Raw genomic sequence first — 17,842 nt, forward strand, 5'->3', positions numbered from 1 at the left:
GCTTTTGCAAATCACTCACTTCAGGCCGCACAGTGATCAGCAGAACTGGGCGGCAGCTGCAGAGACCAAGCTCCAGCGGTGCTGCTCGATGGGGGCTTATTTCTCTTTGGTAACTATCCCACATATTAATTTCTGACACTGAGTATCTGCTACTTCTAAGGCAGTTTTGGGATCTCCCCTTTTGCAGATTGCCTCCAGCAATACCAAGATACTTCAGGGCAAACGCTGCAGCAGAAGTTAAAGCTGCCCATGGCCTGAAAGTGGGTAAGTAAATCCAGGAGGTGGTGGAAGGGGCTCCTGGGGGAACTAAAATTCCACTCGTTAGGAGGTTAAGAAACGCTGTGAGCTTAACAGGAACAACTCCAGTGCAAGCTCTGTGAAACACAGAAGAGAGTAATTTATTTGGTAAATACAGCTCACAAATCACTGTCTTGTGTAGGTCCTAAGCTTCTGCTCTGGAGAACAGACCTCTTGTCTAAACAGAAGGAAATAATAATGTACATTGGGAATAGCAAGTGATGTTATTACAGAATTGGAAAAAAAAAAAGCCTTGATTTTAATTTTGTACCCCTGAAACAGCTCCTTCTGAGGAAGCATCAGACCTTTTACTATTAGGTGTTGGATTGATTATTTTACTCTGCTTAAGCAAACCTAAGCTGGTTTTCAGTGTTTAATTTCCTAAATATTTATCCCATTTGCTTTTCAGGTATTGCATATTAGATTTCTTTAATATTAGACATTTCTTTTTAAAGATGGCTTCTATTAAGTGCCTTCCAAATAAAATCCAGCAGAATTATATGCTTTGAGACACGGCGAAATTGGAGAATATGATAATCAGTCATCAAAATCTAATTTCTCCTTTATCTGGGCTTGCTGCATTCAGTGAATAACATTAGAATTTAGCCTTATACCACAAAACCACAGGCTACTTTTTACGTAAAAATCTGCCTCATTTTGGCAAAACACTAAATTTCAAAATTGGAATTGATTAATTTGAAGAGTGTTTCTACAGGATGGAGAGTGAAGACTTGATTTCAGAGCACTGAAATTGGAACATTTTGCCATTAGCTTCAGTGGTCAGACTGAGTCAGTAATGACAGTAACTCTTCATCAACGTGTTTCCCACCACAGTTTTTGGTACCTTTTGGTACCTTAGTGCTTTATATTGACTGTCTAGAATGACCAAAGGCAGAACTCATTTATATATAGATCACCTAAAACTATGATCAAGTGGACCAGGGAACCAAAACAGCAAGGGAGAAGCAAATACAGGAACTAAGGAAGTTTTGTTTTTTTTAAAAAAGTTACATTCTGCCTAAGAATCAAACATAGCCACAAAACCAAAATGAAAAATGTTTCTTCTCCTGTCTGTGTTAAGCTTTCCATGAGGTCTTTAATCAAAAAGACTCAGGCCTAAACCAGATGTGTACCTCATTGTTGGAACACCATCTAAAGCCTAGCACCAGTTCTCTCCAGAGATCACCCCCGACACAGGGAAAGGTGTAATTCATCACAACTCAGCTTGACTTTATCTGCAAAGCAGCCAAAAGTGTGTGCTGGGTGGGATTTTTCACCATCAACACTCTGGTTGAGCCAAGAAACGTTTCCAAAGGCTGACGCTTGAACCACCGGGCAGGGACCAGCACTGATTAAAGCTTGGTCGCTCTGTTCCCAGCGCTGCTGCTGACATTACAGAAATTGGGGCAAGTCATTTCCCAGGGGCAGCCCAGTCAAACTCTTGCTTGGAAGGTCCTTGTGACTGGCTTATACAGAAACTGATACGATGCATCCCTGATTCCCGTTAAATCGAACAAAGTGAAGCAGTGTAAGCTCTTCAGAACTGCCTCAAACCATCCAGTATAAGCTGTTACTCTATTAAGTCTGTTTTCAGATGTATGAGTGCTGGGAAAAGGAATTTGAACAGAGTAATGATGTCACACACAAACTTTTGGAGCACTCAGTGTTCTCATAAATGTAAATAACACCACGAAACACCACATGGGATATGTAAGCTGCTTTAATAATAATAAATTTATTAAGTGGCAAGAAGCCACTCTGCTTTGTAAACCGATTTTACTCAATCACAGTCCTCCTATTTTATTTCCTCATTTAAAATGAATACATTCTGTAATTTGTATGTGAAAGATTTATGTAGAGATATGTTCTGGACCACTCTTGCTGATTTTACTGGTCAGAAAAACATTAAACATGCGGAAACAGCACCTTATTAAAACTATAGGCCTTTTCTCATTACATCTCCTTTGCTGCTAAGCTAAATTGTCACTGAATAAGCCAAGTCTACAGAGGTTTTTTTTCCTTGTCCTGTGTTCTGAGATGTATCAGGGCCTGCAGAAATGTCTGATAAAACCTCACATATAGTAAGTAATTCAGAAGGCTTCGTAAGCAATAGCTGCAGTTGCTTCTTCAGACTAGAGAGAGCTTCTCATGCATTAATGCACTTAGTTAGGTTTTGTGAGGAGCTCAGAGGAGGATGCGCCCTCTTCCTGATACAGTTAGTTGAGCCTGGACTCTGCACCACTGATATTGTTCAGCAACTGTGTGCACCAATAATTTAAAAAAAAAAAACCAACAATAAATCAGGCTGGTTTTATCAGAAACAAGTAATAAATCTTATAATGATAGTAAAAAAAAATGGCAATTTCTGCTGTGTGACATTTTCATTGCTTGAGAATGAATCAGTGCAAAGTGAGGTAACCCACACCGCCCGTCACCTAGGGCGGGGGGCGTGTTAAACCAGGCGCCGCCTTTTGGAATCTCTTTCCATATCTTCAGTGGGAGAGTCTCCATTGCACCCTAGAGGGGACACCATGTTTAGCAAAGGGTCTTCAGATGCCCCTCCAAACAGGGACAGCAACAAAGCCACGCCATAGCCAGTAGCTCGTTCACCCTAGGGGAAAAAAAAAAAAAAAAAAAAAAAAGAACCATTCACACTTCAGATTGTATGATCTGAATCTAGTTCCAATTTACCCACCCATTCAACAAGAGCAGTGACGGCTCATGGGCACAGTGAACACTTGGGGTCCCTGGCAGGCCTGCTCAGCTTGTGCTTCTGCATCCTGGCTGCTACTGGAATCTGTCCCCGTTAGATTAAACCAACACATCGCTTGATTCACATGAGAACAGAGCTCACACTGACTTGAGGGTGGATTTATACCAGCATTGTTCAGGCCAGGGAATGTTTCATCCAGCATGAGCATGGATTTGGAGTATGAGCTACGTAAGTTAGGTTTAAAGAAAAAGGAGACGGGGGGAGTAAATTGGCTTGTTTTTTAGGAAAAAAGAACATACACAAGTTTCATCAAAGGGAGGAGGGGAAACCCCCAAGAGGAAACAAATGTTTTCCCTGCTGCAGGTCAGCAGGCAGGATGATCAACTCTGGTCAACCATCTTAAAACAATGCGGGTGAAAATGGCAGGCTAGGATTACTGCCACAAACAGAAAGCATGCAAGTTGTCAAAGTTTACATTGATAAAGATGTTGCTCGTTAAAGTGACTGTTAGAATATTTTAAAAGCAAAATGAAACATATGAACAGATGAAGCTACCAAAACAAAGAAATTGCCAACACAGGTGAAGAGTCAACACTTTTGAAAACAACTCTTCTCCACCTAATTCTCTTGCTTTGAATTTGATGGCACAGAATTCAGAGTATCTGCAGGCACAAGCAGTTCTCTTTACCCAGCTTGCTCAACCAGGAAAATGTCAGAAGTCATATGAACATACTCACTGCATGAACAGGTGCAGCGATGTCTATATGGACCCAGACTCCAGGCCAGTCGAAGCCAATGTGAGAAGCAATGAAGAGCCCAGCACAGGAGCTTGGAGTATTGTCTCGGTCCTGTAGAGATAATAAAAATACAGTTGGTCTTGCAAGAAAAGAAAATGTCAATGTTTTATTCTTGCCTACAGAAAAGACAGTTGTGCAAATCTAGTTCAGAGCTTAATGAATGGCCCTAAAACACAGTCTTGCAAACCAACTACCCTGTAAATCCTTTGACTTAATCCTTGGTAGCAGTCTGGCCCTGCTCAATTCCTCTTCTGCCCATGCTCCTTCTGCAGTGTTAATGGAACTTAGCACGCATTGTAACTCTCAAACACAGCAAAAGCAGCTGCAGCAATCTCTGAGGCCTCTGTCCTCAATTTCCTGTTGGTTACACATGACCTAAGGAATACTTGTCTTCTTAAACCATCTCCATCCAGGAATTCAGCATTCATCTTAGGGCCATGCTTAAAAGGCAAGCAGCCCAAAGATACCTTTGCAGCAGGCTACCCTGCTGCACGTTGACACTAAATATCAGTGTAGTGACATACAGCCTGCAAAATCCCCAGGTCAAAGACCTTGAAGACCATAATTATACGGCCTATTTCTAAAAGGCTACAGCCCTTGTGAAGAGCTTTCAGCCAGCTATCAACAGGCCAGCACATTACCTAGAAAACACACATTTTTATGTAATAAATGAAATTTAAAGAAAAAAAAAAATCTTACTGCCACAGAGTTCTTCATATCAGCTACAGCAGAGGTAAATTCACTGAAGTGCAGCTCAGGGCAATACACAAGAGGATGGACCAAGTCCCCACAGTTCCTGCCAGCTTTAACACAAGCCTTTTCCCACTCTTCGTTATTGGTAAGGACAGCAGCATGATACTTTCCTGTAGCAATTCCCTAGTGAGACATAAGACAAAATCAGGAAGGATTCATCTTAACTGTGCTGTGTAAGATAATTCTGTACTACTCCCTCTCAGCATTAACAGCTGCTTTCCATCTAACAAAACCACCAAGAAAAAAAAGTCTCAAAAACAAGAAGGTAGTGTTACAAATGCAGAAAAAGACATTGTAGTTACTGCTGAATCCTTAAAAATTTCTGAAAATCCATTCTGCAGTGAAATAGTCTGCATTTGTCTGGCCTATTCAAACCGCTGTCCCACAAAAATATTTCTTTATCGTTACTGAGCAAGCAAACATATCACTTTACATTATCCTTAGAAATAAAATTAAATCAGCAATGAATTATAAATAAAACATCTAACACACACACACATACACAGAGGATACCCCAGCAATGTGTGTCAATCACACAAACAGTCCTCATTAATCGGAAAGGTTGCTTCCTTCCAAATATACAAAACCCAGAAGCCACCATCACATCAGTTTTCCAGTAGGACAATGATGGGAAGTTTTCAAAGGACTGATGTTTACATGAACGTATGCAACATTCATGCCTCTAAAATTTGCCACCATTTCTCTTCCTGATATGAAGACCAATTCATTTTCTAGGCAATTAAACCACAAGAATCACTGCTCGTCAATACAACCTTCTATAAAACAGGAACAGATTTCAAAAAACAATAGCATTAAATTTGTACCCTTGTGTCATTCTGTGTATGACTTACAATGTAAGCCGTTTTATGGACAAGAAAATTTCTAATCACTACCATCAAATCAGTTTTGCTAATTATAAAGCTGCTGAATTGCAAACATTGAATACTGGATTGCTTACATCAGCTCCTAATGTCATCAGAAGAATTCCATTTTTTAAGTATGCAAAAGGATAAAAGTTTCATAAAGAACAAAAAAAACCCTGCTTGAGTATTGCAGCTATAAATGTAACACATTCACAGCACATGTCATGTGCACAGAGGATTACCATTTACTGGGGTGGTTGCTGGCAACTTTCTCTTGCACAAGTTTTGGAAGCCACCATCAGTCACAATAGTTCACAGTATCTACCTTCCACCAAAGACTAGCAGGACAGAGGCAAAGCAGCGCACGATGCACAGACAGTAGAAGGACACACACCCCCTTGTCCACTAGCAGTTCTGTATCAGTACCTGAGCTCCAGTAAGAGTGGCCATATCAAGAATGATATCAGCTCCAAGATCTTTGCATGCGTAAGCTACTCCATCGGCCAGTATCAGCCTACCTTCTGCATCAGTGTTATTGATTTCCACAGTTCTAGGAAGAAGAGAGGGCATTTAATACACCAGTGCTTCAGGCTGGAAGTTAGGACTCAGCTGTCTGGACTAGAATACTGGATGAGAAAGCAGACTCAAACCTAACGTGCTTTCTTATTTGACTCTGCAAGTCTGTATGGCTGCTTATTCCCCAGCTGCAAGCATCCAGACAGAGCGTATGTGGAAAAGGATTATAATAGTACTGTCCCCATGGCTGCGTCTACTTGTTGGGCCTGTATAATGGCTGGCATGTTGAGCTGGGATTTTACAAATTACTGCCATACAAAGAGGGATCATACTCTGCTTAAAACAGGAAGAGGTTCTTATACAATGGTAGCCTGCCTCTGCAACTGAGACAATACAGACTACAGATGGACACAGAAAACTGGCTGTACTGGAAAAAAAGCCTAAACCTGAGTGCTTTAAGGAAACTTCAGCTCATGATATATGGTATATATTTTGATGTGTATTTACATACCCAACAGGAAACTAAGCACACTTAAAACTCACTACTGTGGCTGTCTGAAATACTATTATCAATATTTAGGGAAGCTGGTGAGGGACAGGTTCACAATTTGCATGGTACTCAGATAAATAGAACCAAAGATGATGTTTCCTCTCAATGTTTCTGTGAAAAGGATAGATCCAATCTTACTTTCCAGAGTAAAGAACATGAATGTCATCAGGTCTTGTTGCACGTGGTCCGACTGCATTCTCAGCCAAACAAAAAACGGCATGAAGATTGTCTTTAAAACCCTGTAACGACAATAGGAGAGAAACGGTACTTTGGCTTAAAATCAAGTGCTTATACGGTTATGGATGATATTTTAAATGGATTTATGGATGATGATTTTCTTATTTATGCAACAGCTGTATTGTGTGGAGGGATCTTAGGAACAGAAAGGGAGACAGCAGCATTTAACAAATAAAAACATAGTTCCTCCTCAACTGGGATAGCTAGCCTTAAAAACATCAAATTCCTAGGGAAACCAGGGTCAGTTTTACTGTTAATCTCTTGATAAAAGTCTGTAGCTGAAGAAATCTGGACTTGCTCTATCAGCTCACATTCTGAAATCTAAAGGGCAAATGCATCAATCAAAACCTTTCAAAGTAACAGGCAGCATCTAGAAGCCATAAAGTAACTTTGCAGTTTCTAGTCCAGCCAGTGGGCAAACAGCATTGTTGATGAGATAACCTTCCATCTACGACCCTTTGCTCTTCCAAAACGGTCTGCACAGCAAAAACCCCACTACATTGACAATCTCTCACCGGACTGCACCATTTTCCTCCTCCAAGTGGGAGATGTGGTTAATCTGCTGTCAAAAAGTGAAAACCTGCTTCCACTATCAGTTGCCTTTTCCTGAATCTCGTTCTGTCTGTAGCTCTTCAAAAGCAGGAATTCACTATGTTAACACACAGGATCAAGAAGGATTTCAAGAATCTAAGTGAATGTTTTTCTCTTCTCCCTTGTGTTGGGAAGCTCAAATCAGATGAAATGCATCTACTTAGGAAAAATCACTTACTTAATTTTGCTACCCAAAGCCTTTTAAATCACATTGTAAAATTGTTGAACAACATGTAAGTAGGTATTTTCTGAAGATGGATAATAACCTCTGCCCCTCTTCCCATGGAGCTTTCTATCCAACACACGTTTCCAACTTCAGTCTCTGTGACAAAGCATAGCTAATTTAAACCCCTTCCAGCTTTATATTATTCTTAAGAGCACTTAAAAAAAAGTCTCAAAACAGTAAACCCAAATTCTTTCCACTGCCTATCTGAATGCATTTTCTGCAGGGATTTCATTAATGGGTCTTCTTACATAAGGTCGTAAAATTAAGCAGTGAGATCACTTTTGTTTTTACATACAAAGGCACAGATTTCTTGTGAGGTATGACAGCTTCATCAGGCTCAGTTTGTCCAAACATGTCGCTGCCAGTTTATTCATTGTTACAGTAACTGCGTATGAAATGACAGATCACTTTGGTTCCCACCTACTGTGATTGTGAATGCAACTTCTCTCAGTGCAGATAATTACACACAAAACTACTTCGGACACAAGGACTGAATCCCCAAAAGAAGGTACCACGTCCATGGCTTTCCCAGACTCTCCCAAAGCATTGTTTAAGTTCCAGCTCTCATCCCTCGCGAACGCATGATCTAACTTTCTGAAGGACTTAGTTATGGAAAGCCAGCGGTTTTGCCCGAGATGCTGCTCACAAATCTGTTTTCAATTTTAAGTCTCTGCAGATAACTGTGAAGTTTACAATCTTTCCACATGAAACATGCTGCTAGGGCCAAGGCACAGAGCTGAACTGTTGAGAAAAGGGAATTTGGCACTGATCACTCCCTGGACAAAGCTTCCATCAGATCTATGCATTAATCTGCAGCAGTAAATGTTCTTTGAACTTTGGATACTCCTTGGAGGCAATAGCTGCTCTGTCAGCAAGACTCAGTCACTGGATTTGTGGAGAGGGCAGAGTTTTATTGGCAGTGGCCACTTCTTTTCCCCAGTTCATATTGTTAAAGTGCAATATGCATTTTTTTAATTCTTTGTATTTCAATACCTGGCTTCCTCTCAGCTCCCCTACTACTTTCTGACCACAGGAGCAAACCAAGATGCAGCTCCTGAGAGCCTAGAGCTACCACTTCCCCAGTAGGTTAATATTAGAACTGGCACAGGATTTGGAATATGGACACAATTCATATCCCAGAGTCACTCATCCCCTTCTTTGCTAAGGGGACGACAGCTGCCCCAAATCCCACAGCTTAAACAAAATCAGCACTGGATAACTCAGGTATAAATCTGATTCAAGGAACTAGAAACCACTCAGTCTGCAGTACAAACCCTGAAATTCAAGAAAGATTCTTAAAAAAAAAATTAGCACTCCAGGAATTTCTCACAATTCTCAAGTTCCCGGTAAAGATTTGAAGTATTTTCCTGAAACAGCAGAAAGAGCAGAGTGGCTCAAGATCATCAACAGCAGTGGCAGGTCATAACTTCAGGATTAGACTGGCCCCCATATCTGGGAATATATCCAAAGCCAGACTGCTCCTTGGCAATACTAGGCTACATGATATCAATTAACACATTTTACTTACTTGCTTTACAGTGGCTTTGAAGGCACCCAAAATAGCAGCTGCTCCACCACAGTCTCGCTTCATCCCAGGCATAGTAGTCTGTTTAAACAGAACCATAGTGATTTTTTTTTTCCTTTAAAAGAGAATTTCACATTAACATCTGCTAAAACTAGTATTTCTGATGCTTGTGTAACTCTGGTCTTGACAGTGCTCAGCCATTAACAGAAACACAGAACACGTGCATCTGCTTATTGGCGGATCTTGCCTTAGAACTGGAAAACACTAAACCTCTGCTGCTAATTTGTTAGAAAAGAGAAAAGAAAAAGGTTGTTCACAAGATTAGCACTGAGGCCAACTCGCTTGGGTTTTGGATCTGTCTCCAAAATCAGAAATTAAACATCTTTGTTTCTAGCTTTTGCCTAGCAGTGGACAATAGTTAAAGGGCAAAATATCAGGTATCTACCTGCTCTGTAAAATGTTCCTTGAATCCTATTTGGTCTTCTCCCTTGGTAGTTTGTGTCCATATGGATGACAGTAGATCAAGTTTTTACTCAAATAAATATACTTTGGTTTCCTACAGACATTAACTGAATTATTTCCATCAGAAAACAACATTGTAAGCAAAGGCAGCAGAAGAACAAGTGTTTATGTACCTTTCCCTTAATGCTGAGTCCTCCAGTGTCATACACAATACCTTTGCCCACCCATGCAATGGTCTGTGTAGCACCATCTGGAGTGTGACTGAGAACTGCCAGGGCTGGAGGATGCAGAGCTGCCTTGCCAACTCCGTAGATACCTGGAAAACAGAGAAGTAAATCACTTGTGGGGAAGAAATCCTGTGGGGAGCAATCTGTGGCTATTTTCTGTAAAACATCTTGGAATACTATGGGCAATAAAACTGTTTCAAAAATGGTCAAATAAAACATTACAAAGGAGATGGCAAAATATTCCAATTAACTGCTAGGAAAAAAAGCTGAATTTTCAACAAGATATACCTCCAAAGCCTCTCTCTTTCAGCTCCTCATCTCGAATAAGGGTAGGAGTAATCCCAAGATCCTTGCCAACTTTTTTGATTTCCTTAATCATTAAAAGAAAAAGGACATTGTCAGTCAGTCATCAGGAGGACACATTTGTGTCTTTCCACACATATGGGTACCCACATAAAGGTTTTGTGTGATTTTTGCATGCGTACACATACAAACATACACAATGTTGGGAGTGGTGCTGGTTTTCCAATGGCCTAATCCCGCTGAGACATCCTTGACTTACTATGGCCTGAAATACAAACTTGACCTTTAAGCTCCACCAATAAAAGAAATCTTCAGAGGTAAAGGCCAGCTGTTCACTCCATTGGATCATGATGCAATGGGACAGGCATATTTTCGTTCTCAACAGCTTTCCAGATCTTTATGATAAAACTCATTTGGAAACATGACAACTTCTGTCCCATAATTTCAGAAACACTTATCACCATCACGCTTAAGATAACACTAGCACAGGCAAAGAAGCCAGTGTCATGACTGAATCAAGAACTCATGTCTTCTGACTCCCAGTGCCTTACCCCAAGCTGTACGCTCTGCCTCCTTCCAACTTAGCAAAGTTCTATGAAATATTAAAGTCCAAAGAAATAGCCTCAGCATCCTTGGACAGGTTCTTTGATGTGCTTCCCACTGCTGACATACAGGTTTTGCTAAGAGATAGCAACACTAGTTCTTGATTACTGTAGTCTAGACTTACAATTAGTAACTCTTACTCATCAGGTGTTATTACCTACCTCCAGGAAGTTATCTGTGTTCATCTCATTGCATGGGGTGTCCACAATCCGAGCAGCCAGCCTGACTCCTTCTGCAGCACTTGCCAGACACTATAAAAAGAAGTGAGGACACCTGAGAACTGGCCTTGGCTTGGCTGGTTTTCTGCACAGCTTTGCATTTAGTCCCATGCAGCCTATACCAGATGTGTGGTTCCTCTGGAGCACATTAATGCTTAACTGCAACCAATCACAGGCAGTTCTACAGTAATAATGTCAAACAAGCTAACCGTTATTTTTTGTGCGTGTTAAGCTTAAATTATTTTTCCCTGTGCTCTAATTTCTAAGCAACTGTATTCCTTCCCACAGTGAACTGTTATGGCAAAATCAGTAGCCTTCTCCACTATCAAAGTGAGACCAGGAAGGCAATGTGAGGTGGAGGAAAGAAAGATAAGAGGCAGCCAATTCAGGAAGTCACAATGAGCTTGTAGGCTGCTTGGGTTGGAAACCTGCAGAGATTACCTAATCTACAACATGGGAAACCGCAAAGTTTATATATGGCAGGCAGAGTGGCTGAGCACAACAGAGATTACTACCCTAAGACATTCTCTATGGCAGGCCCACGGGGAATGTGGAATATTTCATATTTCTGTAAAACATGCATGCAACTCTTTCCTCATTCCTGTGGCAAAATGGACTGACCCTCACCTGGACTGAGGGAAAACTTATCTAAGCAAGAGTGGGACAGAATCAAAATGGTCCAGAGTGAGCATGCTGAGGCTGTTTCCTTAAAGAAGGATCCTCCTGACAAAAAGGACAATGGGGGCACCAGGCATTAAGCTTCAACTTTTAACTCCTGTGAATCAACAACTTGAAACAAAAAGACTAGGTGGAAGAAAACTTTGTTCAAGCTTTCCAGTAGCCGCACTACACTGAAGACCACACACAGCAGAAGGGTGAGTCAAGAGGGGTTACAAAGGAATCTGATGCGTTGGACAGTTATTCCTGCTGAGGTACCCGAAGTTTGGCTTGGCCAGACCGGCCTAAGGACTCTACACATTCCGTATCCCAGCAGACTCATAAACCTTGGCTTACTTTGGAATGGTGCCTGATTCCCTACAATTACTTTTGACTGCTTTACTTCCCCCAAAGGGATAAGGACCTCCTCAGGAGCCAGGTTACGTTTGGAGTGATTCACCATTAGGGCCATGCAGGTAAATGGAGGTGCTCTAGCCCAAACGTCAACTCCAAGGGAAACAACATGACTTACAGAAATAATCTGTGCCTGGGTTTGGCTTCCAGGGTACTCAAGAGAACCTGGATAAAGACAGTTTTAAGAAGTGCCTTGTAAAACTGTGACAATCCCTGCTAGTCCTCACCATAAAATATCCTGGACAATGCAGTAGGTGCAAAATACAGCTACATGCCGAGGGGGAGGTTTAGCTAAAAAAATCCTACACCACATGCCTTTTCCACACTCCGTGTTAGCTGTCTGGTGCCGGCTGAATTTAAGGGGTGAAAACTTAGCTTGAAGGAAACCAGTAATAGTTTTGGCATTGACATCAAGGGGAAGAACAGGAGGTAGAAATCATTTCAGCTTTGTTTTTTAGTTATAAATAACTCAAGTGGTTTGGAATCTGCCTATCTGAAGGAACTGTTTTTGATACCAGTTACGTTTTTTCTGATTTGGAGCCTGGAAAAATTGAGCAATCAACAGTTGTACTCATAGCACGTCTGTCTTTGTCACTTTCCTGAAAACTGGTCTGGCATCATTTGCTGTGGCTAACCCAGTTCGTAGAGTAAGGACAAAGTATGGAGGAAAAGATACTGAGAGGAAAAAAAAAATGCCCTAAAGCTGCAATTCTGCAAATTTCAGATGCAGTGACACGGTCCCCTTTGTCAAATCCATTGTCAAAATTTTTAAGGGATTTGTATAACCTCACTGACTGATCAGCTAAGTGAGTGTCCATCTGTACCGAAGCACAGAGCCTGGAACACTGAAGAGGAAGTTGCCTGACAGCTTAAGTGCAAACCTCGGAAGAGCTTTTACGTGAGGATCTTGAAGAGGAATGACCTAGCATATTAAAAGTCACCTGATGTGGAGTTTCTTCTCTGTAACAGTCAGGTACAAGGGAAATAGTCTTTGATCAGCTGCTATTGAAAGATGACTCGAGACATATTTAACTGTTATGAACAGCTCATCTCCAAGCTGTATTGTTTCTTAGGGTCTTGTTTCTGGCTAAAGTTCTGCTAGAAAAACTCAGCCAAAGAGGTACATCAGACAGAAATAGCAGAGGCCATATGTGATTCACGCAACTTTTAGTGACTTCACTATGATATTGACCTGCATAGCCACATACAGATTTTGCCCAGATAAAAGAAAGTGAGAAGCGCATACACTGAAGGCAATGTAATATTAAAGGCTAAAAATACACTATTTGCATCTATAATAAACATGAGAAAGGACACCTTTTCTTTGTGCTACTTGTTTGGTGTTTTCCACCCCTGAAATCTAAATTCTGATAACATCTTCAGCCTTTGCTGCAGTAATATGTTCAATATTTCTACTCACAGGTGCTGTGAACTGATCCATTTCAAGGAACTTTGACCTAGAATAATTTATTACTTTAGATAAAACACCTATTGCATATGTAGCCTGAGACAGATGTATTCGTGCATGCAACAAATTGAAGAAAAAATATAAAAAATATTTCAAGGAATAATGGAAACAACTGATGGCGGAAAAAACCAAAATCTTACTTTAAGCGTTGCCACTTCTATTGGTCCGTTGTCTTGTCCAACCAGGTAAAACTCTACCGTTACAGTTTTCTTCTCTGTGCGTCTTGATGCGCTGGACCGATGTGTGAACAACGGGAAAGCCCTGGCCAAAGCACAAGCAGAAGCGAAGACTTCAGACCGCTCACACACCATCTGAAACACCAGCGAGAAGACAAACAAGTCAGATAACATTAGGGATGTGGAAGACTACATTTAAAAGGTTCTGTAACCGGTGATATTATTGGTGAAGAGAGGAAAAAAAAAGGAGGGGGCTGGAAATAACTGATGTCTGAATCAAGACATACTTGTATGTCATGTTCTGCACGGATTGGGTGGCAGTATGAACAGCACCACACTGAACTGGTTCAGTTCATGTCCCATATGGAAATTAATTACACTGCTGGACATGACTGTGTGGGCATTAGTATATCCTTATAAGGGAGCTGGACTACTTTAATTATACTAATGCAATTAACACAGGTTAGCCTCCGGATTAAGACAAAAAAAAAGCATGGGAACCATCAATATGTGTTCAAAACAAACGAAACAAAGAGAAATTATATGAGAACGTGGCTAATATTAACCCAAAAGCTTTTTAACATATAAAATATTTTTCTGAAGCTCATTACAGAAATTACCAATGGAAAGCAGTTTTAGCTAAACATTTTCTAAGTTAACTATAAGGGAAAAAATTAAGGAGAGTTATTACTCTTGCAAATAAGTTTTCCAAGTGAAGAGTATAATTAGATTATGTTACTGACACTGACGGTATGAGTCTTCTCTAACAACCTAGAAATCTGAATTAATCTGGGGAAGCCATAGAAACAAATAACCAATTCATCAGGCGCGTACAGAAGATGACCAAAGCAGTCCAAGAGCTTGTCCTGCAAAGGACTCACGTTGGAGCATTAGTTTGCATGAAGACTATTAAAACTCACTGAATAACACAAACAAGGCACCTTAAATGGGTTATGCAACAAGACATAGCACCCTGCATGCAGGCTACGTCAATCTTCTAAAGCATGTGCTAATGTCATAAATCCTAGTTTGAAAAAAGCTGCTAGCGGCTCCCTTTGCACGGACGTTCCTAGTTCAAGACATTCCATACATATCCAACCTTAATTCCCTCCAACTGCTTGAGCATGCATAAGCTATTATAATTAGGGCTTGTTTACATGTCAGTGCAAAACCACTTATAAATGTCAGTATAATTATATTGGTTAAACTTGCCCACGTCCAGTCTCCTTGGATACAGCTAAAATCCTGAAAAGTCGAGAAAATACTTGACTAGACGTTTCACCAGAAGCATTTCCCAACAGCCACTTACAACAATACATCTGTTGACACCTCCTGGAAGGCAATTTCTAACCAGGCGGGTGATGAACTGAGCTGCAGATGGACTATTGTGTCGGCTGACCCTGGAAGGCAAAGCGGCCACAGTGGCGTAATTCAGGTAGAGAGGACAGCTGTCGGTGGGGTTTGGATTCAGAGTGCTTAAAGCAGATTGCCATATCTGGGGAGGAAAAAAGAATTTAAAGACAAAGAACTGTATCAGACTTTTCTTTCCATCTCATTCCCACTATATTGAGGCACTCTTTAATTGCAGGGTTTTAGGTGTTGGAAACAAAAAATTATGCACATATTTTTAAATGCAATAACCTCCAGAGTGAAAAGAAACAGGAAATATGACAAAGCTGTTTATTAACCAGAAAATACAAATGTACTTGCCATTACAAGCACCTCTTCTAAGCCATATGAATTACAATTTAAAAACACACCATTAGTGCAAAGGCTGCTTCAGAGCTTTTTTTAAGTTGACAGTTTTCCTAGTGTAAATAGATGCATTGATTTAATAGTCCTGAGTTATTGTTTCACACAGCAATTTAATTAAAAAGTACAAAATAAAAAGGCGGCTAAATATTGTAATAAGAGACTCAAGAGTCCAGCAAAAAAACCGGCCAAGCATCTAGCGACCTAAAAGCCGCGATGCAAAACATTTATCATTTTACCACAAGCCATCCACACCGTCTAAATAAAAACAGGTCCGCGCATCCCACCGCGGGGGCCGAAAGCAGGAGAGGGGAAGCGCTGCCATGCGCTGCCCCCGCGCAGGGAGCCAGGCGCAGCCTCCCGCTGGCCACCTGGCACCTGAGAACGCGTGTTTCGGTAATTGAGCTAATTGCAGACCCCGCCGTGTCACCTCGGAGGAAGGCAAAGCGCTCTGCACCCGGCGAGGGGGGCACAAGGGGTGTCAGAGCGAAGCCGCGGTGCTTCACCCGCGGGTGGCGAAGGGCTGCACGGGTCCCCCCGCCGCGGCAACAGGCTCCTGCCGGACCCGCTGCCGTCCCCGGGCCGAGCCCGCTGAGTTCCCCTTTATTTTTCCGTTAAGGGCCGCTCCGAGGCGGTTTCACAGGGCAAAACGCGCCGGCCCGGGGGCTCAAGGCCGGGCTCCCCTCCCGCGGGCCCGGCAGGCTCCGTCCCCGCCCGACCCGCGCCGCAGCAGGCCCCGCGCCGCTCAGGCAGCCGCAGGCCGGGCGAGCCCCCGCCTCCCCCGCACCACGAGGCCGCTCGGGGCCGGGGCGGGGAGACGCGTCCCCGGGGGGGCCCGGGGGCGCCCCGGGGGGCGGTGCCGGGGCGGGGGCCGCGCTGCCGCCCCCCCGCGCCGGGGCCGCCGCCGCCTCAGGGGCTGTGCGCGTGTGTGAGGGGGGGACGGGGACACCGCGCTCCCGCCGCGGCCCGGCCTCACCTCCTCGGTGACCCGCGGCTGCAGCTTGCCCCGCAGCTGGGCCCAGGGCAGGCGGTGGAGGTTGTGGAGCTGGCCCAGGACGAGCAGCGGGCGGCTCTGCGGGTCCGCCTCGCCGGCACTGGCCTGGAACTCCAGCTGCACGTTCGCCATCTTCCTGCCCGCAGCCCGGCTCGGCTCGGCCCGGCCCGGCTCGGCTCGGCTCGTCCGCACGGCTCCGCCCCGCCGCCCGGCGCCGGCTCCGCGGGGCGGGCACTACGGCGGCGCGGGCGGCCCCCGGCGGCCGCGCCGGGCACCGCAGGCGGGCGACGCGCCGGGCCGGGCGGGGCGCGGTACCCGGATGCGGCGGAGGGAGCCGGCCCGGCCCGCGGGGCAGCTGCCCGACCCCTTCCGAAACGGCCTCCCCGTGCCACGGCCCCGCAGAGCCCCGGCACGGGGCCCGCGCCCAGGCACGGTTTGCGGCTCGTTCGCACCGGCACTCCCCCACACACGGCGCGTGTAACGGCGGGTCCTTATTGCCTGCCCTGGGCGGTCTGGGTTAGAAAGAAGCGCTGTGCCAGGTCTTTGTGTTTGAGCCGGGCTTCAGCAAGCACACGAGGGGATCAGGGTTTTTAGTTTCGTAGGTTCTAGGGAAAATGGGAAAAAAACCCCAGTAACATCGCTGTGCAAAGTGTGAGTTCCCCTGTGCCCCACTCCATGCATCAGATCATCCGGTGTTTTTCAGAGAGAAAGGTGTTAGTACTCATCCAGCTCCCTCCACAACTGACATGCAGTTGTATCAAGGTGAAAGTCCATATTTTCCCCTCATAATACCATTTTAGGATGGAAATTCTTCATTTTGAAAGTGTAAAGTTACATAGGGATAAAAATGGAAAAAGCTAAATTCCTGTTTTTCTCATGAAGTTAAACTTTGGATAAAACATATGTCTACAAAATATTCCAGAAAGAGAGGAAAAAGCAAATTTTGTTGGGGTTTTTTTTTGAGACAGTAAATATACATTTTTTCCAACAACATCAGTTTCACTGTCACCGATCCAAGACTTTCATTTTGTAAGGCTGTACCAAAGACAAGGTTTCTAAGGATTAAAGTAAAGGACATAAGATTCCTTTGTGTTGTGATGTTTCATAAAAGCAAACCTTAAATCAATACAATCTAGGCAGCCTCAGTGAACACTGCATCAATTATATTAATTCAAATTTTTAGCACTCCAAATTCTTAGCATTCCAAAAAAATCACCAAGCAAGAAAATAATTCTTCCCTTTTACTCTTCAGTTTCTAGAGAGGCTTGCAGTAGAAATAAATTTGCTATTACAGTGCTTTCAATACCACCATTTTCACCTATCACTAGAATTCACTTCTCTTACAAGGAGCAGCAGCTCATTTTAACAGAGAAATTCTGTACAAGCCAACAGCTTTATAGGTGATTCCTACAAGGTAGGGAGCCATGATTCTTGGGAGATGCTCTAGCAACGCTGTTCTGTTTGAGTCATGCCGTTTCCCATTGGACTTTGTAAGCAGAG

The 17,842-nt window shown here is 43.2% G+C and overlaps 1 protein-coding gene across 1 annotated transcript; it reads right to left on the bottom strand.

Moving 5' to 3' along the window:
* Window positions 1-1,999: 1,999 nt before the first annotated feature.
* Window positions 2,000-16,547, bottom strand: NPEPL1 (aminopeptidase like 1). Its single transcript, XM_068416143.1, has 12 exons — window positions 16,325-16,547; window positions 14,906-15,091; window positions 13,561-13,731; window positions 10,825-10,914; window positions 10,046-10,127; window positions 9,704-9,846; window positions 9,072-9,149; window positions 6,628-6,728; window positions 5,850-5,973; window positions 4,507-4,683; window positions 3,748-3,858; window positions 2,000-2,908 (listed from the first exon to the last, which is right to left on the bottom strand). Exons 1-12 carry the CDS (start codon window positions 16,472-16,474, stop codon window positions 2,750-2,752), a joined length of 1,572 nt encoding a protein of 523 aa, XP_068272244.1. The 5' UTR covers window positions 16,475-16,547; the 3' UTR covers window positions 2,000-2,749.
* Between the last annotated feature and the right edge of the window lie 1,295 nt (window positions 16,548-17,842).

The sequence above is a fragment of the Nyctibius grandis genome, chromosome 19, assembly GCF_013368605.1.
Source record: "Nyctibius grandis isolate bNycGra1 chromosome 19, bNycGra1.pri, whole genome shotgun sequence".
Taxonomy (NCBI): Eukaryota; Metazoa; Chordata; class Aves; order Nyctibiiformes; family Nyctibiidae; genus Nyctibius; species Nyctibius grandis.

Bases quoted from the DNA above. Each gene is read 5' to 3' on its own strand.
- NPEPL1 (XM_068416143.1), bottom strand. From the start codon at position 16,474: ATGGCGAACGTGCAGCTGGAGTTCCAGGCCAGTGCCGGCGAGGCGGAC. The intron at 13,732-14,905 runs GTAAGTGGCTGT...CTGGTGTTTCAG, and splicing joins GTGTCAACAGATGTATTGTT to ATGGTGTGTGAGCGGTCTGA. The intron at 5,974-6,627 runs GTAAGATTGGAT...TCTTCTTCCTAG, and splicing joins CATGTTCTTTACTCTGGAAA to AACTGTGGAAATCAATAACA.